Source organism: Ischnura elegans, chromosome 10 (assembly GCF_921293095.1).
Source record: "Ischnura elegans chromosome 10, ioIscEleg1.1, whole genome shotgun sequence".
Classification (NCBI taxonomy): domain Eukaryota; kingdom Metazoa; phylum Arthropoda; class Insecta; order Odonata; family Coenagrionidae; genus Ischnura; species Ischnura elegans.
Window position 1 is genome coordinate 90,337,376 of NC_060255.1, and position 25,814 is coordinate 90,363,189.

Consider the following 25,814-nt stretch of genomic DNA (forward strand, 5'->3'; position numbering starts at 1 on the left):
GGAAAATAAATCACCTCTCTAGCCTTTATCTACTGGGAAGCTCTTGCCACTAGAACCAGACATTAAAAAGCACCATATGACAGAGTGTAGCTTCTAACCCAATCACTGTGTACATGCCAGACAGGTCCTGGAGAAAAAGACCAACGACATGACTACATTTACAATCGCATCCTGCTGATTCAACGTTAACGAATTTCATCATAGATCCTGCGACTTATTTTCATTTACATTTCTCCATGAATCCAATAAGTAGAACAATCAAACTGGAGTTTTTACGGAGGTACGCGCAAAAAAAAGCATTAACCCACAAAGAACAACTTCAAGAATATTAATGAATTACCACAAAAAACTATAGTCTGCACGTCACTGGAAGGTAATAAAATCGCTTCATCCCAAAAAGTGAAACTATGTTTCTAATATTCTCCTCCGATAACAAAATTGACCTTTAATTCGAATCCTTACATAACTGAAGGATATCGAGAGATGAATTGCCAAACATTGGTCAATTAAGTATTCTAACGAGAAAACTGATAAGGGAAGAGAACCAAGAGAATCGAATAAAATTACTTGCTAGCCGATAGCTGCTGACACGAATATATCTATAATAGAAGGTCTGATGGGGGTGAAGCAATTGATGACATGTGTACGAACTTGCACAATCAGACAATCACAACATTGTGTAAACCATCACAAAATCAAATGGAAGGGCACCAAAGCAAACTAAGGGTGCAAATGATGCACCCATGGACTACATTTTCTTACCTAGCCACATCACCTGACATCATCTGCAACAACAGGGGCTCTCTATCCAGTTAGGACTATGTACATGGGTTTATCATGACATCAAAGGTTCCCGGATTAGATCCAAGTTCAAAAAATCTAAAAAGACACTGTATTTCTCGAGAAATAAGGCCCAGACGTACGAATCAAGTGATTACTTTGGCTTGAAATGTTTACTACAACTTCTTAACCTCAATACAAATGAATCCAGGGTTTTTCTAAGAACTTCATTACTACATTAGTTTACGTGCTTGAGTTAAGTCATTCACCCTGAAAATCACATATACGAGGAAAACACGCCTTCTCAGCAGCTAATTCTCGCATACGAGATCATCTCGTCATGGGGAAGATATATAATGGAAAAAATAGCACCTACCTTTGAAACGACCTGCACGCAACAGCCCGCCACACGATAACCATGATAGCCAAACGCCATTCTCCGACATCCCGCTCGATAGCGGCGATGCTAGAGGAAAAAAGGCCACTCCCAAACACCAATCACTCCCGCGAGGCATCGATAGCTGTCGAATCGAATCGTCGAAGACGTCACATATTGCCACCAACGCCAGAAAACCCCTTCCACAGGCATTCCGCCTCGAATTGAAACGGCGAGATTTTTGCGAAAATTTCTATGGCTTGCTTGACCATCTTTATCAAGTGCACGGGTACCATACACACCGACAAAATTAGGACAATGGTGGAAAATACCACACTGGAATAGAATGATACTAAGTAACTTTGATACCGCAGTTACGGCAAACCAGAACGTAGGCTTTCAAAATTCTCACCTTTCTGTCATCCCGTAAAGAATTGATCCATTCCACTACCCGGGAAAACGTAAAAACCTACAAATAATCAAACCTAAAAATACGATACCCCTAGGACACCGGGCATCACCTTAGTACGGGCACGCAACAGAAGTGGTCCGCTTCTTAAAAAAGAAAATACCACCGAACCGCGACGGCAAGGGAACAGTCTAGATAAACATACGCTCTAAGATAGATATGGGGCTGGAGAGAATATTACCTTGCAAGGGGTCGGAGAAAGGTTGGCTTATTTTATGGTGGACAGAATGGGGTGTTGGAGAAGAAGATAGATAGAGAGAGAGGAGGCAGAGAGAGATTTCGGTAATCACCTTCTGGGGCGTCGTTGACGCCGTTGGCGCAGGTCGCAGCCGTAGGCGCGCTAGCGACGAGGGAGGTTGGGGCATTAGGAGCGGGGCCATTGCGAGGGCCTCTTCTCTCATCTTCCGAGGGGGCGCTTTGGCCCGGCCCGCCGCTCCGACCACCGGGCCGCCGTTTGGCAGTCGCCGAATACTGGCCCCACTGGAACAGAGACGTCGACAGTTCATCCACCGCTATTCGCTTCTCACATCACCGTTCGTTCCTTTGTGCGTACCAGAGTGCTTGGTTGGTTGGTGATGGTGGTGATGATGTGGAGTTTTTAAATCATTTTTCTATAATATTTTCTCATTTTTTAAACTGTGGCTGGTAGTGAGGCTTCAACCCATGTCCATGACTGTCTGCGCTTGAGTGAAGGGTGCCGGGTAAGGGGTAAGTGGAGGATATAACTATGCCAGGTGCGGGTATTTATTAAGGTAATAAAGGGATTCAGAATCACATGTTTAATGGGTAATTGAGGGAACGAGTGATGAGTTACCACAGTGGTTTCAAGTCAGGTGGATGCCGCGTTGGGGTTAAATAACTGCTATGACTGCAACATAATGTGACACGCAAGTTTCACAGGAAAATCTAAAACATTTACAAGGTTATTTGATTGACAGGTAAGTTAGATAATAATATCAATGGTTGTTGACTTGAGATGCAATAATCTTAGGTACGCACAGTTAAGCAAAAAAATAGTTATACTAATTAACTACGCATCAATTATACTGGAACATATCGATTTTTATACCCTAAGCATAAACATCAAAATGTCAATACAATTTAATAATCATGGAATAATATTCTTTAAAAAGGAATGAATTTTATTATTTTGAGTACGAGAATAATTTAACAGACCGTTGGTTTCCTCGCATTTGAGAACAGTGTTTGTCACTAGGGATGATTGTTTAAAGGACGTCACCTAATGTAAGTATACTATGTAACTTGTTGAAAAAAATGAAAAGGCCTGAAGTTACGAAATAGGGGTAGAGAGGGTGGGAACACACAGAGGGATGAGAGGAGAGAGTTAATGACAGCAGCGAGGAAGCAAGCGACATATTATTATGGCACTGGTGACAGTGGGGCTGAAATGGACCAAGCCGGCAGCCAGTCTCCCCAGCATTGCTTGGGAGGTTTCTCTGTCCCACACTAGTGACATTGTCATATCTGTCATTTTTTCCTAGGTACAGTGTTCTCTGGGCCAGCAGGTATACATCCACGTCGACTTCATGTGCCACACTCCGTTCTTTCACATCCAATGTCTTGGTTTCTGCTGTTGTTGTTGATGTTGTAGTGTGACTCCCGTTTCTGTCATTATTTCTATCATTATCTGTTGGCTTTTTTTCAGTTTTCTGATGATGTGCGTCCCTCTCACGGGATGATGTCTTGTATCTTGTGTGTGCTTCGCAGCTTCTGTGGTTGTTGTTGAGGACAGAGGAAAGAAGATGGGACGGGAATAGAGGTTTGGGATATGCGAAAGTGGAGGTACATCTAGTCAAATGGGCAATGTTAAACGCTGTTAGGGGTCGTGCATGAGCTACGATACCACTTAAGATACTTTTAATGTTTTACCCTATTCCTTCCCCCTGGTAGATAACAGTTTTATTTCACAATACGCTAACCCAAACGATAATCGGCCAAGTAAGAACCGATGAATAATGACTTAAAATTTCTTAGTTGCTTAACTATCCATTTCTTTATCGAAGTGACGATAACACGTGATTCAGCTATTGTTATCGTCACGTATGAAAAAAAAATTGGATAAAACAAAGACTAAAAACTATCATTTCCATTAACTAATATGATACTTGAACAAATACTGCCAGACACGGATGAGCTCTACCATTTAAACCTTCATCAAAAATATTTTTGTTTCAAAGGATAAGTCGCAACACTAATGAAGCAGCACGACTATGAATAATTGACTCAAATTATTAGCTTTACTTTTTTCAGTTTCGACTACAAATAAAAATCCCCTGAAGCTTAAAAAACTTTTTTTCAGTTTCGACTATAAATAAAAATCCCCAAAAGCTTAAAATAGGCCAGAGTTCTTACTTCCTGCGTAAAATACGAGCTTATTTTAAAAAACTCTTCAAATCATAGCTACGGATGAGGAGTGGGTTCTTAAACCCCGAATGGAAGAAAGAGAGAAGCAGCTTATTAGAGAAGAGACAGAAAGAAAGACTGAATCGTGCGGACGAGGACAGAGGCTTTCTTCGACCAGGCTTACGCCACTGGATTGATCTACTTGAGGAGTCCTGCCGACTTCAAGGATGAGCCCCTTGACGAACCCCTTCAAAGTGACGACCACTAATCCTTCATTACTCCTCTTGGGACACAATCTCAAAACGCTAGCCTCTCCCGAGGTTACGCACAATAGCGGCATCCAACCGCAAACAGAACATCGCGACTCCTACACCATGAGAGACGACTAATTGTCGTGTGGCGTATTGATTCACCGTGATTCGAGCACCTGGACGAATACACGCGAATGCGGATGAATACGTAAGAAGAGAGAATTTATCAGGGTCAGGTCTACCGCGCTGATATGCAAGCACTCGAAAGAATGCAATTGGAACGGAGGAGAATACCACAGAAACCTCAAGTTGAATTGCCACTGAAATAAATCTTATTTAATGGTATTCACAGTGGCAACTGATTGATTGAATGAGTGGCATTCGACCGAGTAATCACTATATTCACTCGAGTATTCAAATAGTCCAATGAGAATGGCACCAGAATGATTAAGCATAAATAATTTTGACACTACTGCAAGATGACGCAAGGAAATTAATTAATCCGACGACCCCTTAACATTTGGTTGTGGAACTGAAATAACTGCTTGGTAACAGTTAATAATCAAACCTAACATGCCCATGACACCCAACTCGGCATAACAGCTCCTCCGAAAATACAACCACAGAAGAACAACCTTTTCACTTCCAAAAGAGAGTTCAAAAAGATATTTTGATTTTGAACCTAAATGAACCATAGCTTGTCTAACGAGATCACACAAAAGTAACTTCATATAACCCACGCCGTGCCACAAAAAGTTTACACTAATTAGCCCCGCGATGCCTACGGTGAAAACGAACCCTTAGCTATTTCAACTAACGGAAGCGATCCGAAGTATTGAAGCATGCTCTGAATTCCTCGATACCGCTTAGCCAAAAAGAATCGGAACAGCATTCATTGATACGTGCTCTAGATGATTTGGAGACGAAAGAGAATCTGCATAGCCAATGGACTGCTACGGGAAATACATCGATAGAGAGATGACATCCCAGCCATATCTAATCGAAATCACACCGACACGGCAGCTTGAGGAGAGCGCCAGTGATCAAGAAGCACGCACTACTTGCAGTAATTATTAACTCGGATCCCGGCTTTCGCTCAACATGCAAACATAACCGCCAGATCCCATCAATAGCACTATAAACATCGGCAATTATCCAATAAATAACACAGAATTTAAGGCAAGCTTATACTAAACGTAAAGATGCAATTACAATGTTGCAAAAGGTCACTACACACAACTTCTTCGATAGAAAAAAATCATAAGAGAACATGGAAATGGAAAAAATGGGAAAAGAAGTATGTGTCGAAAATTGAAACGGTAGCCAATACTAAATTTCTTTGGTTCTCCCTTCCATTGACCCGCGTCATCGCTTCCCGACAAGATGAGGCTAAAGGTTTCGACATATACCTCTTTTCCAGCGAATACAACTGAGGAGACTCTCTATCGCGGTCAAAACTTGGGGGTCACCAGGGCTCACAACACCCTGACAAGGAGGGAGATTTATGATCATACAAAATAATTGATATATGAGACTCCACCCATGGATAGCCGGAGCCACAGAAATGAAAAAAGGCTCGTTAACAGCCACGCTAAATTGAGGCGCGGAGGGGTAGGGCCTTGAACCAGGGTTATCGTGGAACGCTGAAGGGTTCAGCGGGACTGCAGGTGGGTTAAGAGGGGTGGGTTGAGCAGAAGTCGAGGGATAGGAACAGAAATAGAATCTTAGATGGGGGAGTTAAAAGGATTAGAGCTACAGATAGATCAGGGGAGGCTGGGAAGAAGTTAAAAAAAAGGAAAAATTAGCTGACAGAACTCGAAGCTGCCAACGGCAATTAGAAATGAGCGGGCAACCGTGACCAAATATTAATTCTCAGGAAATTAATCTCCCTCTACAGAACGACATGAGAGCGCGTTAAATTTCTCTTAATTGAGGAAATCCTTATCCTTAGCGTCCCCAACGCCTGGAAAACATTCACTAACTGACGGCGCCCTAAGCACTCGTTTCTCAGCCTTACACGAGCGCCCACTGGCGAGGAGTTCCGGAACTACTCGTTCGCTTGCCTCTCAACGTTAAATACCCCTCCCGCTTGCCTGAAAAAATTAATTCGCGAAAGATACAGCTTTTGCTAAGTGGTACAATTACGTTATTTCATAACACGTTGACGCATTACGCAAAATACTGCGGATACACTGCGCAGCAAATAAAATCCGAAATTTATTCTAACGAAAATTGACTCAAACACTTGACACAATAAATACTGGACACTGAATTGGAACATCTCTCTTACAAACGAGAACAGAGGCCCTAAAACCTAGCATGAAGGAGCAAAATATCCAAAAACTAACCCAAAAAGCTATTACTAATACCCATACGCTAGTAAGTAATACATCACAACAGTTCCTAACGGACAGACAACATTGCACAAGAATGCCGTTTATCATTACACATTAGGAAATCGAGCAAGATTTTTCACGTCGATATTTATCAAGATTAATGCACATCCATGCTGCGTTCGTAAATTCTGGAAGGGTAAGGATTAAGGAAACGTCTGATAGCAGAAGCAGGATATAGATTATTTTTCACGGGCAGTAGTAATGTCTAAATGTGAGAAGACATCCAATGTGTTGAGTCATTTACTAGTGTACCACGGTAACGGGTTTCTTATGCGTTACGGGTTTTAATTGCATTAGCCAACGAAGAGAAGATTAGTGTTGAGCCGGTGGCCAAAGTATGCCCCGAAATGTCCCAATATCGTTAATTGCCAAGAGGAAAATTGGTGTAGTCCTCTAAAATCATGAGTTCAAGGGTCATATGAAAGAAAAGAAGACAGGATGGTTTTGGCGGTTGTTCTGGTTATTTTGAGAGCAGGGACAAGTGGGAGAAAAGTTATGTTTTCAGTGATGGTCATGGTTCTTGGATTTACAACAGTGAAATTCACACACTAATCAAAGAACTGAAAGAATAATACCGGTGGTTTTCTGGAAGCGAGAAAACATTCTAGAAAAAATCTACCGAAGGACGTAATTCTTCCACTTCCAGGTCATATTTCATCGAGGCAAATTTCCTTCGACCATCAATGAACGAGAACGAGATGTAAAAGTAGTCCGCAACTCGGCCACATATTTTTACTGATCACGGCTACGGCCGACGCACAATGGATTTATCGCAATGAAAAATGGGATGGAAAAATAAAACAATCATTTAAAAATGACGACAAATTTTAAAAATAGTTACAGTCAGGGCCTGAAGAGTAATCAGGAAATATAATTGTGACACCGAGCAAATATTAAAATATTGAAATAACTGCTTGAAAATTTTCACATTTATCCTACTCCTATTATTGTGGAAAATGACACTAATTTATTTCAATATGGAAAAAAATTTCTCTCCATCACGCTTGAATCTTTGGATTTTATAAATATGTTAAAAAGCTCTTAAGTCAAGGGCTGATGAGCAAAAAATAAAATAAACACAACGAGCAAACAATTAACTCTTTACTTAAAATCACGACAAAAATTATTGTACTAAGTTCTGAAACGACAGATTTTACCGAAACAAAACCATGAACTCAATCTGGCCGAGAGTTATCTTTTAGCAAGTTTCCCTGGTCACGGACTTTCTGTACATACTCGTGGCTGCGACGAGGATATAAGGTGAGAGTGGGACTGGAATGGAAAGGGACGAGGAGGTATCAGTGGAGTGGAGAGACATTTTGGTTCCGTATGCCGTAAACCCTCGTTAGCACGAATCGGGAGGGGGAGCAGAAACTTACAATGCGAAACAAAACCTCCTCAGGGCCATGGAGGTGTGATGAAACACTGGGAGGAGAAAAAAATTTGGGGAAAGTCCTCGCCGTCGACTTCATTTCTTACTAATGAGGGTTCACAGCATTGGTATATTTTTATTTATACAGTCAACTGTCGATTATCTGGCTTCCGATTAGCCCGCTGGCGGATTATCCGCGATAATATTCCTTTGTTGTAATCAGTGGCTACATATTTTTTACTCCCCATTTCCCGTTCATTTTAAAACTTACAATTAAATCGCACTTTCCATTCACTTTCACTGATTACAAAATTATTATGATTTCCGAGATTTTATCACTGAAATAGTAGATACCACTGCCAATGGCAAACAAATATAAGCTTGACAAATAGAAAACAGTATATAAATAAATCGAAAGGCTTGCCTATCCACTTGCTATTTCTAAGGGAGGTCAAGTACACATAGCAGGTGAAACGTAGTCTATTTTGACCCCCGTATTAGAAGTTTAACAAAATAGGAAAGGTGAAAGTGGATAATTCCATTAATTCTGAAAACATTCTAAGTAGGAATAAAAAATGAAGTGAAATTTATTGACAATGAATGCCTGCTGCGGCTTTCAGAAATATTCCCTATCGTTTGAAATCCACTAAAAAATTACGACAGCAAAAAAACTTTATAATTCCACAAAAGTTTAATGCTGCACGACCAAGTTTTTGACGTAGTAAGTCATCATCTAGCAGAGGTGTAACTATGAGGGGAGAAGCCCCTGAGAAATAAAACTTTTTTAAACCTATTGTCTAGTTTTGAACTTTAATAACTGCATCTGCTTAAAGTTAAATTATTAGTGCCAAAATGATGTAAAATGTATATCCAGGCATGTCCTTTTTCAAAATATTTCCCGAAAAAGTGGCCTGGGGGTGAGAGGTTCGCCACCCCAGGCCATCCATCCCATCTCCCCCCAAAGCATATTCCTAGTTAAGCCACTGGCATCTAGTACTTAATTCCATGCAGATGTACCAGATGACGTTCTACCACGTCGAAACCTAGGTCGTACAGCATTACGTTTATGTGGAATCATTAGGTATTTTTCATTTCATCATGTAAAATCGATAAAATGAAGTCACGCCTGAAACAACGAAATTACGACAGCATTTACTTCTCTTTTAGGTATCCATGTTTCTCGAACATGAGAGCTCTGATTCGCGCAGATAATCGGAAGTTGACTGTATGCAAATATATTTTTTTTAACAAGTCATATTTTGCATGATATTTCCAAGAAGATTTAAAGAGGTGCGTGTGCTACCGGTATAGCCGTGGGTGGCAGTGGGTAGTCCCATTTCGGGTGTGAGTTTTTCAGTAATTTCTCGGGTGGCGGCGAGTGTACCTCAAGTGCCAACGCACAAAGGAACGGCTCGCGACATTGTCAAGGCAGCAGCAGACTAAAGAGAGCTTAGTCTGGTCTCAGGCGCCTTGCATCCGTCCACAAAATTACACACTCATTATCACCATTGTTTTTAAATTAAATTTTCCCCTTCCCAAAACAAATTAACATGATCATGTTCACATTTTGAAAAATGAAAGAATGAACTCTATAAGGTTCACTAATATATTTGAAAAAGCACGACCCGGGTTTCACAAATTAGCTACATCGTCACGATGCATCGAACACGTATGTACCTCCTTTAATATGAAGTCTGGTGCAAAAGTAAAGATATTATCTGCCGGGAAGGAGTCGCAGATGTCCTTACTTTCCCACCGGACTTGATGTAAAAGGATAATGCATGCATGATCGATGCTCCTGACAATATAACTATGTTATGAAACCCTTTCAAATAATCGTGCTTTTTCAAACATATTAATGAACCTAACAAACCATATTCTTTTATTTTCCATAATGGAAAGGTTAAACAAAGTTAAGGCTGAAATCATCAGTGGTATGATCACATTTATTTAAAATTTTATCATATTTTCTTCATTAATTGTATTTATTTTCACAATTCCCAAACACATAGAGAGAGACATTGAACGGAACAAGGATCGCGTGGTACTCACCGAGGTTGGGATTGCTGTAGTCCCAGCTTTCCGCGTCGTTCTTGTACACGTTCAGCTTCGATGGCTGTTTGGAAGAGAAAGACAGAGACGATATAGAGAGAACGCATTTCATAAATTGAATACTTATATCATTACTAAATCAAGAAAATTTGACAAGTCCACCAAAAATATTTAAAATAAAACTTTACTCAGCGATCAAGGTTTCGCGTGTAACAGCATTGCAAGTTAAGTACATCAATGGTGTGCCCGGCTGGTATCGTAAAATGACGGCGGGGATAGGGAATTTTTTTGTGGAATTGGAAGGAATTTTTTGATCCATCGGTGATGTTTGTTCACGCACAATTACGTCTGATACATCTGAACAAAACACCCATTGCCTACTAAATGCAAGCATCAACACTGGTCATAACAAATAGAATAACTTATCATCACCAACAGTTTTCACACATATTCTGCTGTTATCCTTATTAATATATGGAAGTGAAACCTAATCAAATAGTCACTCATAGATTGTGTGCAATGGAGTAGGTGCATTTTAGGGAGCTAATGACAAACGCAAAATAAAAATGCCTTTTAAGATATGCAGGGCCTTTTTCTGAACTCTTTCCCTTTGGTTCATGCATGGTCTAGGAATAAGTTTTAAAATAAAAAAAAAACATCGATACCATAGTGCACCCTGATTCCTCCATAGAGCTCGGGGGTGAACAAACAACACGGGAAAAATTGGAATCACAAGTTTTGGAAAACATACTAAGGAAGCGCATCAGTAACTTGACCTAATTACGATTTCGGGGCTAAATAAAAACTATTCATGACCTCAAACTGCAAGGGGTGCTTCAACTGCATTCAAAAGGCATTTTCATGGCCATTGTGATGTATACCACATAACTTTTCGGTTACAACTTCCAATATTGTATAGTCCGACGGCAATACACGAACTGCCTATAGGAAACTCAAATATTAACCATTTTATTTCAACAATAAGTTGCAATCCTTCATTCACAAAGAGTAGACAGATTAGTCAGTTTAGATCTGCTATGGAAAACCAATATTTATTGTTTGCTAATGACCCAAGACATTACAATTCCAATGATACAAAAAGAAAATACCCCATGCAAAAATATTCAACATCAACTTATAGTACAACGCTATTAGTATTACACATATTTAAAGATTTATTATACCTTGAAGTGCCTAAAAATAATCAAAAATAAGAGTTTGAATGCACCTTTCCCACTAAGTAATTTCACTGCGGCGAGCGCAATACAAAAGTAAGTTTTGCTAGATATCAATTTTCCACTTCCAAATCTAATTTTTCGAAATAAAATTCACAATCACTCTTGCTTTTCCAAAATGCATGAAGACAGCTAGCGCATCCTATCTAGACTCATGGATGAGAGTACCTTCGGTGTGAAGTCATTGAAGCGTATGAGGAAGCGATCGCACTCAACTGGATAAAATCAAAATTATAGTACACAGATACAAACACATAAAGACTATTTATGGGATAAGTGGCGTATAAAGACACTTGCCTACTCAAAGTATAATATTTCCCATTGTAATATAGAGCGTAAGTGGAAATAGAAGCGTAAATTAAGAATTAAACATGGATGATATCAAAATGAGAACGCCAGAAATTTCACAGAATTACCGATAGATGTGGCATAACAAATCGGCGGAATAACACTGCCGATGATCCCTCAACGACTGTGATCTTTCTACGACACTGTTGCTCCTTCCATCGGTATCCAAAGAAATACAGACAATACCAACACCCATTTACGATGCAATATGACATCAGTTAATAGATACCCAATATCCTAATTTCTCAGTCGACACTCACGTCGCTTATCAGCTTACGCAACCAAGACGCGTCGCAGAGACAATATTGGCATAAAGATATTAAGCATACAAATCGAAGTAGAAGCATAAACATTCGAAACACGTCAACCACTACAGTTTCCATTAACAATTACACCACCAAAACGTGTATTACAGGGGAAACGAGCCACCTTAAAGGCGGTTTGGGGTCGTAGCCACTTCGAAGACCTTCACGTAAATTTGATCCAAGAAAATTCTCAATCGCAACGACCGATTACAACTGATGGAATTATCTCACTGCGTGAAAAGTCAATAGCGCTCACTCCCATTAACGGAAAACTCAACCTTTTCCAGTACACTGCGGCGCCTCTAGACACGCCCACGGTCCTCGATCTGACGCGCTGATTCATAACATGCTTTAATTTAACTCGATCCAATCCAGGGACTGATGAGCACAGATTGAAACGAAAAGTTCACGCCGTTAACGGAGTCAAAACAATAAAATTACGCCTCGCTGGAGATGACAGCTGTAGAGTTGACGGATTGAATTACAATCTCCACGACGAAGTCAAGGCAGTCATCGGATTCTGAGAACTGAGAATAAGAGGGACGGGTCTTCGGGCCAATTCAAAATCGATTCAGAAAAGCAAACGAAGGGAGTAAATACACCTTGGGCGGTGAAACCGATTAGTCGGAAGAATATCACAACGATTATTACTGAGCATAGGTAGCGATCTTCTGCCAATACGATAACATCATTTCCTCTTTCAAAATTGAGTTTTCCCAATTAATATTATTCTCGAATTGCATCAACACCATTCACTAAAATAGGTCATCTAGCTAGAAATATGCTTTCCACTTCCCACAAAAAAAATTTCTTGAGAATGATGGAACACATGGAATGATGGAAGTGTTTAAGTCGCATTTTAAATCATTTTAATAGCAAGAAAAACTAGAACCTCCGTAAGCAATAATTAAACAATTGTTTATGATCATTTTGTTATTATGAAGTTTCTAAATAAGGAAGTTAGTCATCCAGCAACGACGCTTTTCTATTCCAACTTCTCTTGAGTTAATCCAATTATGATAATTATCATTTTTAGAGAAAAATAGGAACAATTAATTTATCGAGTGACCCGAATTTGAGATATTATTGTAAAGTTTGAGGTAGATGTGAAGTTGGGAGAAGACAACTCTCATACTGACAGCAAGAGAACTATTTTCTAGAATACGCTAATAAGGACTGAAACATTACCTTCAGCGGCGGGGACAGAAGGTCATTAACCCCTCAAGCGCGGCAGGCATTTAATTAAATCCCATCTCAGCGGCCGGATGAGATTTAAAAATCTTCGCCTTTTTGGTATACTGTCATTCAATAATTTATATCTTTCATAATATACGATCAGTATCGTTGAAAATTTTTTTAAACTTGCGTATTATAATGCGCTACTATATAATAATTTTTCGAGCGATTGGAAAAAATATTTGTTGTTTTATGTATCTCTTTTTATGAACTAATGAATAAATTTTCAATTTTGAAGGATTTTTATTTGGTTTCGAATAAGCTACGAGATCTCTAACATTCTATGCATTTAAAAAATACAATTACATGATGTAATTTAGTTATTTGGGGTTGAAAATTTCATAACAGATTGGATACTCTCGATAGGATTACCCGTTTCGCCTACTTGAAAATTTACCACTCCGCCCACTTCTCTGACTTTGTTCCATTATTACCGTATCATTTCATATAGGTGATCACATGCTAATGTTTCAAACGTCAATATCCAAATATTCAAATGATTTACCTTTGAAAATCTGCTCTGACATGATTTGAAGCAATCCAAACATAATCCCACTGCACATTTTTCACAACAGTACACGCAAACTCTTCATTTCCCATGTTACGCACAAACTGCACACCTCCTTTGAGACTTTGATTTCTTCCCAGCTGCAGGAATTGTCTTTAGGAAATCAATTTTTGTGAGTCTTGGTACTAAATTGTGTAATGAGTGACGGCTAAGTCCAAACAGTTCGTATGACGTTGGATATTTAAAAAATATTATCTCGCCCAATGGCACGCGAAATGATAAGTCAAATTTTTATACGTGTTTTTCCTGTGAACAACATATGAATTTAGGACTGCCTCATTCAATAGTCTCCTAAATAACTTCATACATCACTTGTAATGGCGTTATCTTTCCATTACGTACGAATGCAATAATAGGTCCTTGAAATTCACCCCACCAATGATTTTACTATAGCCTAACACACAAACAGACTTCCGAGTCTCTTTCTTGCCTTTCAATACTATTCCCATTTCGTAGGATCCCCAATTATAAAAAAATACCACACAGGAAGTACACCCGATGAGAATTTCAGCACACTGCCTGAACGAACACCACACAGCATGAATGACTCTGGTGGACTGGGTGGACTGAAGCTCGTGGTTTAGAAGCTCCCTCAAGAGACGAGAAAATATCTCGAAGGGGCCCTGGTATACGCTGACTGTTTAGATGGAATCTTATCTTCGTTGATTACTGTCCAGAAAAAAAAAATAAATAAATGCAGAGAGAAGCACATGGCCCCTTCGCTTAGGACGCTTAGGACTAACGAGGCGGACCAAACACACTTGGGGCTCGAGGTGACGACAAACAAGGGGAAGACAGAGAGATGGCATTGAGCTTAGATGATACCGTATCTCAAGCTAAAGTAGCTGACCCTTCTAGACGTCTCTCAAGCAGAATAGGCAGAAGTTTTCATGATAGAACAGCTGAAAGAAGGCGATGAGTTTTTGGACCGAAGTCGTCAAGGCGCTAGTTTAAAACGGAATTTTATCAAAGCATATTTTTAAAATCTTGAAGGCATAAAACCGCTATGAATATTTTATTGGAAAGGCAAAACATTTCTTCAAAAGATAGAGCAATTAGTTTTAATTTAACATACAGTATCTGGCGGAGACAAAATATTATAAACAGTAGGTCAGGAAGCGTACTTGGTACGCATGACGGCGGCGTACGAAATTTAAAGGGCGCGTACTGGGTACGCATGACGGCGTTGAGGGGTTAATCCCCTGCACTTCACTTTATTTCCTGAATACCGTACTCCTGTCCCATATTTATTTCTGAGGTTCTTTTTAAATGGAATGGATGGTAATGAAATGATATTTTTGTAATCAACGTAGAACAGTGAAAATAAAAGTGATTATAATTTCATATTGTAAATAACCCAGTTAAATAGATCGAGAACACAGCTATCGCCACTCGTAGAGTCATTTTATTACTTCTATTGCATCATATTTATTAAATATAAGTTCTTCATGTACATTATGGATGATTAAACATTGACAAACTTTCTAAATATTTACATTATTCCCGTAAATAGGGCTAAATTATGGAAATATGATGACGAGCTAGACTCGCCATTGCGCGCTTTGGCACCGGAAGTTCACAAAGAGCTTGACTCGTCATTTCAACGCAAGGGGTTGATTCTCACGGAAATATGAATCCACTCCAGTAATCTAATGAAAGATTCCGGCCGATGGATATAGAGAGGACCTTCCAAACACTGACGGAAAGATGTAACTCCACGTGAGAGAGTAAGCCGCATTGCCCCAAACTCTCGCAAGACTTAATAGATGAACTTCAACACAGCCACCAACCTCTGAGGCGCGCACCCATACCCTATTTCGCCAACTTTTCTGGCACGCCAAATGAATCTCATTAAAACACTCGCGAAAACTAAAAATCCCCGCGGGAGTCGCTCTTCCCGACGGCTGACACATCCCCGGAGATTCCACGTCGCTTAATAGTTGCCGAGAACATCACCCTATGTGCTACACATCATTTCATTCACTTCCACTACGAAGAAAACGATTCATTCGGACCAAAATAAGCCCGTCCGCCGCTCGGGCGCTATTCAAAATATAAGCGGGTGCGAGAACAAAGGCTCGGAAGGCGTCTAGTCCGCCAATTGCCAGTCACCATAGGGTGAAAAATAAAAAGCTTTGGACCCCAAAATCCCCAGAATAACGACTGCTCTTGCTTAACGCGAGAGCTAACCTTCGGCCGCTAACGCCAGTGCAAGTTCGAGTTATTTCTTTTACACGCAAGAGTTGCACGAGTACATGACTCAACCTATAAATATAACTGGTAAAGAGAATAGGGGCTTAAGAGAGGAAAAGAGTTCTTCTACTAAGGAGACTGCCTGACTGCCTAACCACAATAACGATATATATATTATTGCTTGGCACTCACTACACTTGGCGCTCAGGGTGAACAAAAAAGACAATTATTAACACAATGGAAACCACCCACATATACTTTTTACATAAAAATTCAGCTTGTTCGGTCCCTAGAAGAACTTCCACAGGTTACACGGTACGCCTTCTAGGGTTCCAGGGGCAAAACGGATCTGGGACGCAGTCGTCAGATTGATAAAAATAAAATATACTTACTAAATGTTTTTTCTACTTACTAAATTTTTTTTTCTTACTAAATCTTTTATCTAAGAACAGCTTCTATTCATCGTAAATCACTAAAAATAATTAGATAAAAAAATAACTGTACGATATAAATTGCATGTGAAAATAATGTGAAAACTGAATTCTACTTAAGGTTGATTTTTAACTTTCACGCTACACACACAAATAATTACACACAAACATCCTCCATATTTGATCGAAAATTAATAATCATGTCACTATACAATGACAATATGTAATTTAATCGACTGAAAAAATTACCCCAAAACATAATTCTGCCACAATTCCAAATTGGAACTCTTCGGAAATACTACGCAGTCAACGCAAAGTTTGTTTCAGGGGTCCGAATGTGCTGCATATCTCCCTTAATGTTTCGAGTCATGGTTTCGAACACCAACCATTAAAAACCCCCATTCCCCATCGTATTCCCAGGGTATTCACTGATATCCAGGCCATTTTATGTCAGATTCTACGCACACGAGTCACAAAGTCAATCCGAGTCTTCTCCAAGAACAATGAAACTACTCGCATTTATGGCTATAGTTCCAGTTAATACGAGGATTATATTATACAGTTTAATGGTAACAATTTATAGTCGCGGATCCTGAGCCACCATAATGACTTCTCCGGAACGGCCGTAATAAAACCCACGTGATAAATGGATATTACCTTTGCTCTAGAAGTGCTAATTTCAATAATTATGACGAAAAATATATTTAAATTAATTTTATATAAAAGTTTCATTATGGAAATCAAAACGATCTCCACCTTTCCGAAAGTCATTTCATCATTAAGGACTGTCGATGACAATTAAACAATAATACTACAATATTATAATACTTCACATATTGAGCGTAAGAAAAGCAAAAAGTAGCAAATTTACATTCAAAATAAAATATCACCTAAATAGAACGCCGGAAGGCCCACAGACTACATTCAAAAATACTCCCAGAGCAGATTCCAAAGGCAATGCTATAATATTTGATGCACAAAGTGTAAGAAAAAAAAGAATTCGCTGTTCCACAAAATAAACTACAATAATTATTTTAATTTGTGTAAAAGTCATTAACTATAACATAAAAACTTTAACATAGCTATAAAATAAAAAATCATTCATTTTAGTAATAATTTAATTATTATAAAATAATAATTTATTTTGTGGAACAGCAAAGTTTTTTTTTCTTACCCTATGTGCATCATGAAGGAGTTCCACCATGTTACGCCACCCACCATCGCAGCTATAATATTCGACAACACAAGCTGTATCAATAGCCAAATTCTGAAATACACTTAAGCTTCGTTCGAAAATGCTTAATCGATTAAAAAAAAAAAGCCGGAGCTAAGTTTTATTTTGTCTAAAAATATGAATTGGGGACAACAAAATTTATTCCCACAGACCGTGCGAAGGAGGATGATGGGAAGGCCACGGATGAGAATCTACCAAACGAGATCAAATAGAGCAAACAGGGCATCGGAAAAGCGGAGATAAAAATAGACTTGTGGTGGCAAAGAACAAAGGGAATTCGGGAAGAAAATGTTTACGGAAGGACAGACACACGGAAGTCCTACACAGTGTCCTGTGGCTGAGTCACGCCGTGTCGCTGCCAATTTACCTTCAGTCACGGGCTCAAAAACCTGTTAACAATTTAGAATGTTAATTAATAGCAAGAAATAAATTCAACCGCGAACGAATTTTAAATGCCCTCAACGAGCAACGTACGCGAGGCCACCAAAACTCCAGCTCTCTACGCCACGCCAGGCTTAACCGACGTAAAATACTTGAGTGAACTTCTCCGAGCACCTTTAATGAAAATAAAACTTTGCGACATTTCAGCCGTGGGCATATTCTACAACACGGAGACCAGGATTAATTAGGGAATGAAAAAGTCACACAAACGACACCCATAAACGAAAGTAACGGTGGTCAACACAAATACCAAGCTGGAATCCCCCGACTTTAACATAATGTACTAGTCTTGACACGTTCATTGCAAGTCTTCATTGAAAAATTAGCGCAAGAAAACCTGATGAGAACATAAAAAAGAGCTGATTATTCGTCATATTATTAAAAAAATTATGATGTAAAATGAATGTTAACTGTTACCGGGCAGCATCAACGATGGAGTTACGAAAGTCCTACCTTTTTGTAAAACACCTAAAGTGAGAGAAGAGCACCGTTCGAATGCTTGTGTCAGCTTGTGTCAAGGACATAGAAAGGCCGGCCATAAAATCACGAGATACTCAAACATCGAATGAATTACAATAAGCAATTGGATAAAGAAATACCACTATTACCCTAAAACAACAAAAGTTTTCTAAAAATCTTTCATTTTTCCCACATTCTTTGACTTCTTTCCCTAAATTCCACTAAGAAAGGTCTATGGTTTAGAGCACGAAATAGTAATGGTATGAGAATAACTCTACGAGGCTAATCTAATAAAGGAACATGCTAGGAGCCGCAGCATGACATTTCCCTTCATGTTCGAGAACTACACCGCACCTGCATGCAGATGTCGACATCCTACCCACATATACACACGCGAGGATGTCACTCCAAAAGTTATACGAACGCGTTGCAACGCCGGGAATGCCAAAAAAAAAGGACCTAGATGAAGGAAGCCAGACCTCTAACCACCACGCCAAAAAAATCCCAATTTTTTATCCTGGGGGCAAACGCACAATAACTGCAACGCGTTTTTTTAACACAGAAGGACATAAAAAATGTGCGCACGTGAAATCACGTCATAATTCTCTCCCTCGACATGCACTGAGAGTAGAAAAAGTATTGTGCTCCCTTATTAAGCATTTGGGCGAAATTAATTACGCACAATATCCTGACATTAAGTGGCACGTTCATCGAATTGGAATAATTATGGCACCGGAAAATGCCCTTCTATAGAGAATTAAGTAGCTTTACAACTCGTACACGTATTACTTGAAAGAGCATTAGACTTGGCATTAATTCAAACGGCCTCCTGGAGGACCCTACATCTCGCATGAGTACCTCGGGTAACTCATTGTACGGGAACACATGAACGCAGATGGGGGTGGAAGGTGACGCTACCCTACTAAACTCCGCCACGTCGAGGACGTGGGAATTTCGTGGAAAGGTGCAAATATCAGGGTGGCCACGCAAATACTAAGATAACTCCTAGCTTTTGTCAGCATAAGAGACCATTTTTTTAAATTTTCAGGAATAAGTAATATTTATTTTAAAGAATATTCATTTAACGAGAGATAAAAATGTCATTCATTGAAATAAATTATTTCGGAACAAATTATGTAAATTCGCCAGATATAAATGAATGTTTACAGTTATGTTACAATTCCTGAATGGCACACTGAAAATAGGATTCTCAAACATCGAATATTTACCTATGCGGAAGCAGATGAGATTTTGAAAAAAAAAACTTAAAAAAATTCACCCATGTAACTTACAATTAGTAGTAAGTTGCTTCACGCAAATGAATGAAGGTAAGTATGAGAAGTTAACAGTTTTTCATGCCAACATGAAGCAATTACACGATTTTACGCCGTAAACGATTCATTTTAGGATTAGGAAAAATCTCCTAATAATTCTAAGGAAAAAAGGTTTTTCCACACGTTTTTTATTTTTCACAGATTCCACGAAATTCCAGAAAACATTAAATTCCATAACTTCCCTTGATTTTCTAGATTTTAAAGAGGAGTGTCCGCCCAGAAATATGGATTCGATGTAATCAAGGTTCCCACTCAAAAGTAAATTATAAAATTCACGATTTTTTCCAGGTTTTCACGGTCTAAATGTCGTCAAATTCACGGTTTGTTGATAAGCCATTTTAGGCAGAAATATTGAACATGTAACAATCACACATTAACTATAACCTTAACAAACGCAACAGACGCTGTGAATGCAAATGCAGGAATGAAAGTGCTATCTCTCCTAACGTCACATATCGTTTGCAAAATTCAGCTCCAGCTAAAGGTTGTGAGCGGGAAAATGGAGGGACCAGGGTGCCAGGGAAGTTAAGAAGTGTCTGAATTTTCGCTGGAGTTAATGGACACTTTGATTACCAGACTTCCGGCTTTAATACAGGCTCAAGGGCAATGTGTCGTCATGGCACACGGACCAATCATTGCTCTTCAAATATACGTGTGCAAGTAAATGCGTGGACATTGTCTGCGTGTGGCCTTGAAATATGATCGACTTATCCATTTTTCTTTTGATCCGTCAATCGTAGTTACGAAATCAAATTTGAGAGATTTTTAAGGTTTTATGACGAAATTCACGGCTTTTTCCAGGTTTTTTCACGGCAGACAAAATTCATGGCTTATTCACGGTTTTAAGGTTTTCACGGTTGAGTGGGAACCCTGGATGTTACCGCAGTTCGACTGATTGTGAGCAGAAAGAAGTTATTTGCGAGAACTCAAAAGGTACAAAGGCAACTGCGGAGAGGAGAATGTGGAAAGAGGGGAGTTGTAACTTAAGCTCACAAGGAAATTCCTGGAAGGCGCTGGCCCGGCAGAAAAAAAAGTGCTAACACAAATGGTATTCGAGCAAACTCGCGAATAAGCACACCTTATCTGCAGACGCAGAGGCGGGAGAGACCAAGGCTGAGCGGAAAACTCAAAAACTATCGGCCACGCCTGCAAACAAACTACAGAGCGCTTAAGCGCCCCTCATAAATGAAAATTGGTTTCACTGCTGAAAAAACCAACAAGACGTCTTATCTCTAGTAGGACCATTCAAGCTCAAAGGAAATATACACTCAAATTTACATAGCCTCGAAACCAGGCCACTAAGGAAATTCAAAGTGTACATTTGGTAAACAAATTTACTGAAGATCGATCAGACAATCAACAACCAAGTCATCTACGTCCAGGATGAAGAAATGATTTTTAAAGAAAAAGCTTTCAGATAGATTTTGAATAGTCAAAATCCAACGTAATCAAAATTAAATAAAATGTATGTTCACGAAGAACATTTCATTATCCCCATTCAAAGGTAAAAGTTTAAATCATTTAATGTCTCATACAACGCTTATATCTGCACTTTAAATGAAAACGGAGTGCAATTCCTTTAGGAAAATTAGAGAATAAGGCAAACGTGTGTAGAACTGAATGACGACATAAGTGAGAATTTTGAGAACAAAGAGCAAAACACCAAACAGTAAAATTCCCAAAGTAGTTACCCACTCCGCTGCCGCATCTTTTTTTTTAATTAAAAATACGCCAAAGAAATCAATTACAATTATTTAAAGTCTCCAGTTGCATTTACAAAAGTTCTAGTTCCAGGAAAAAAAAACAAGAAATAAATTATACGACATTACTTATCATAAAATGCATAAAAGCATTGTGCTCTAAGAGGCCTGTTTTCTCTGAACGGTACAATTCTAACCCACTATACTCACAATAGCTAAACCTATTTTTAAAAACGAATGCCGGCTTTAGCCGAAGTATCGCTTCAATTTAATAGTGCCGGTGACTAGGCTACCTGTCAGGAGAAAAGGACGCGGATAAATATCGACCAAAACCGAGCGTGAATACAATAAGAGAGATGCAAAACAAAGAAATCTTTTCACTTACGAAAATAACTAGTAGGCACGTAAAACTTACATTTTTATGTTTGCTATTGGAATTAAAAAGAACCACAAAAATGATCGTAACCAGCAAATGGGCTACTTTAAATCAATTACCTACCCTCCCCTTTCCTGAAAATTAATCATCCACTGCGCTCAGTTAGGATTCTAAAATTAGCATTCGTGGCTATGAGTAAGGGAAACATTCTTACCTTTGCGTATTCAATCTTGAGTGTGCAGCAGCCAGAGTAGATGTCTGCTCCGTTGAGGGCATCCTTGGCTCTCTTCGCAGACTCTACGCTGTCGAACGTGGGAATGAGTCAAGGGAAACACAGGGACTACACCCACGTGACACAAGTCATCTACACACATTCATTGAGCAAACCGTACGTAAAATAGATTTTTTAAATAGCTTGATCAGAAAATGTACAATTTATCGTCACGAAAGGTAGACGACATTAGCATTAGAGAGAGTAAGTTCAACAGATTCAGGCTACAGTTGGTGGAAGTTAGACATATTTAAATAAATGGTGCACTGCATTCCTTGCAAGCCATAACCCTTGTATTATTTTTCGTGAATTCTAGGGATCATTTCAGTTACAAAGGCAAAGGGATCATTTCAGTTATATTATTTGGAAAACACAAGTTTGTCCTTTGACGACATTAGCATTAGAGAGTGTAAGTTCAACAGATTCAGGCTACAGTTGGTGGAAGTTAGACATATTTAAATAAATGGTGCAATGCATTCCTTTCAAGCCATAACCCCTGTATTATTTTTCGTGAATTCTAGGGATCATTTCAGTTACAAAGGCAAAGGGATCATTTCAGTTATATTATTTGGAAAACACAAGTTTGTCCTTTGACGACATTAGCATTAGAGAGTGTAAGTTCAACAGATTCAGGCTACAGTTGGTGGAAGTTAGACATATTTAAATAAATGGTGCAATGCATTCCTTTCAAGCCATAACCCCTGTATTATTTTTCGTGAATTCTAGGGATCATTTCAGTTACAAAGGCAAAGGGATCATTTCAGTTATATTATTTGGAAAACACAAGTTTGTCCTTTGACGACATTAGCATTAGAGAGTGTAAGTTCAACAGATTCAGGCTACAGTTGGTGGAAGTTAGACATATTTAAATAAATGGTGCACTGCATTCCTTGCAAGCCATAACCCTTGTATTATTTTTCGTGAATTCTAGGGATCATTTCAGTTACAAAGGCAAAGGGATCATTTCAGTTATATTATTTGGAAAACACAAGTTTGTCCTTTGACGACATTAGCATTAGAGAGTGTAAGTTCAACAGATTCAGGCTACAGTTGGTGGAAGTTAGACATATTTAAATAAATGGTGCACTGAATTCCTTTCAAGCCATAACCTCCGTATTATTTTTCGTGAATTCCAGGGATCATTTCAGTTACAAAGGCAAAGGGATCATTTCAGTTACATTATTTGGAAAACACAAGTTTGTCCTTAAACACTGCCATTTAAAAGACAATTAGACAAATCGGTGAGGACTAAGTATTTGTATTAATAATAAAAGGTGACAAAACATTACATATTTACTGTCGAACACAAATAGGCATCACGCAAGGGTGAAGGAGCGAAAAAAGCGAAGTTGAAAAATGGTGGAAAGAAGGACAAAGATCTATATAATCACCGCTATCACAATTTAAGGTTAAATATAGCAGTGACTTTAAAGCTTAGATTAAATCTGAACTACTAAGTTACTGTAACGTCCATAACGTATTATATGCATCAATGGAAAGTCAAAATATGAAATCTTTGTTCCAACAAAATAAGCGTTCATCATGGGCCAAAATAATTATTATGTGCAAAAATTACCATTGGTCAAACATTACAAAGTAAATTATTTGACCGCGAAAAGATATTAACTCGAAAGGAAATATTAATACGAAATAAAAATAATTAATTCACATAGTCGAAGATAAAATCTCAGGAAAACAATAAAATGATTCATGAAACGTAATAAATAACAAGAATGACACCACTTTCCATTACGTCCGAGATAAGAAGGATAATAAACCTGCAGTTTAGCCCAAGACGGAATAAACCCTCTGGGAGCAGTTAAAGAAATAAATTGTCCAGTGACTCTCCGCTCATTTAGGTCAACGGCGAAAAGAAGTTTACCCGTGATAGGAATCGGGCACCAATCGAGGGAATTTCCACATCAAAAAGTACCATTTGCATTCATTATCAGCGAAAACCTACTAGTGACAAATGGAGATCCCAGCTAAAGTGTTTCGCCCACGTTCCCTTGAGACTTACCCACCGAGATTGGGAGATAAAAAGTCCATAGGTATGGAAAAACGAAAGCCTATTTCGTCCACAAAATTACTCATAAAGTCTAAGTTAAGTCAAGGCAAATAAACTCATTAAACACAGCTGCGGTAAAGGATATTCAACCATTGCTTGTACTCCATTCTTCTTGAAGATGACAATTCGAAGAACTTGGCCGTTTGGAGAACAAATTGTGTGTAGAACCTCCTGCAAAGAAAAGACAACAAGGATTAAAAATAAATTTTAGAAAAAGCACATGTTTCTACTTTAAAAACATCTATTCATACACTTATCTTTACGAGGGAAACAAGTATTAAAATATATAGCTAACTCCATTGCATTACTTCCATAAAAACTAAGTATCAAGCGGCTATTTCTTCAATGATAAAATATGCTGACAGTGATTTTTTAACTATTCCATGATAACGTATTAGCTTCATCATGGTCTGACGGGAAAAAATGTTGATATTGTATTAAAACCCATGGATTGACCACTGTGAATATCCGCTTAACAAGTGTAAAACCCCATAAATATCAAGACTTCGGAGCAAACCAACTCTAAATCTCTAAAACAGTCTCCCTAAAATGGACTCAAAAGAAAATATGGAGACTTTAATAAGGAAAATCTAATTAGACGTAGTAAATGCACCGTTTCGAAATTATATAGAAAAATGACAAAAGATTCAAGAAAAAAAAGGCGATCGTTATCCACAAAAATAACTTGAGGAGAGAAATGAAGTGAAACTTCCTTAAAGTTAATTTAAGGCGCAGCGACAAGTTTAATGAGTAAAAAGCAGCACAAAAAGAAACATTATGCTTCCCAGGGGAAACTAACTTTAAGCTAAGAAATTACAGCGGGTCACGCGACACCGATACCACCAGCCCACAGCCGCGAAACAACTATCCCCCGACGGCGAAGAAAAACTCAGTTCAACTATCCAACAGAGAACTTCATTTCCGAAACATGAAAGAATACGTATTTCACGTATTCATGACGTTAAATTACAAGAGCATGAAAAACATTAAATAGAAGGCTGCACTTAGTCCTAACTACGTCGCAACCCAATAAATAATTATAGCCATTCAGTTCTGAGCATATAAATTTTAGTAAATTAAACCATTCAGTATGAATTTTGTCGCCACAAATTGACACCGCCTAATCCATTGGAATAATGATTTCTAAACTTTAATGATTAGAGTAAGAGCAAAACTGTAACCAATGTCACAAATTTTACTAAAACAACTCGCATTTCGATGACAGTTAGCAGCATGACGTTTCCTTCCAATTTAATGTAGGATGAAATACTATGAAGTAAATATGTGAGAAATTATGGCAAAAAATTCAATTGTTTGGCGTTGTTTCACGCTTGAATATTCGCGGGAGAGAATCGCAAACAACCTCCAAGTGTCTCCGTATAAGCCTTCTTTCCTATATCAACCACGGTCGATAAGTGAACAATGGACATAAATATTCCGTCCCATCAATCTCATACGGCTTCCGGGTTTTCTGCGAAAGAATGCGGAAATACAATACTTAATTAGCTTATTTAGATTACGTTTCTTGCAAATGTGGGAAACATAGATGTTAATG

At 38.7% G+C, this 25,814-nt stretch overlaps 1 protein-coding gene across 3 annotated transcripts in view; it reads right to left on the bottom strand.

The window, feature by feature from the left end:
* LOC124167206 (heterogeneous nuclear ribonucleoprotein L) overlaps positions 1 to 25,814 on the bottom strand; it is a 313,940-nt gene that overhangs the window by 40,467 nt on the left and 247,659 nt on the right. For all 3 annotated transcript variants that reach the window (XM_046545053.1, XM_046545054.1, XM_046545051.1), the window contains 3 exons: positions 24,345 to 24,430; positions 22,135 to 22,231; positions 10,061 to 10,124 (listed from right to left, as the gene is read on the bottom strand). In XM_046545053.1, the coding sequence (XP_046401009.1) occupies positions 10,061 to 10,124; positions 22,135 to 22,231; positions 24,345 to 24,430 (247 nt within the window). The remainder of the gene's footprint in view (positions 1 to 10,060; positions 10,125 to 22,134; positions 22,232 to 24,344; positions 24,431 to 25,814) is intronic.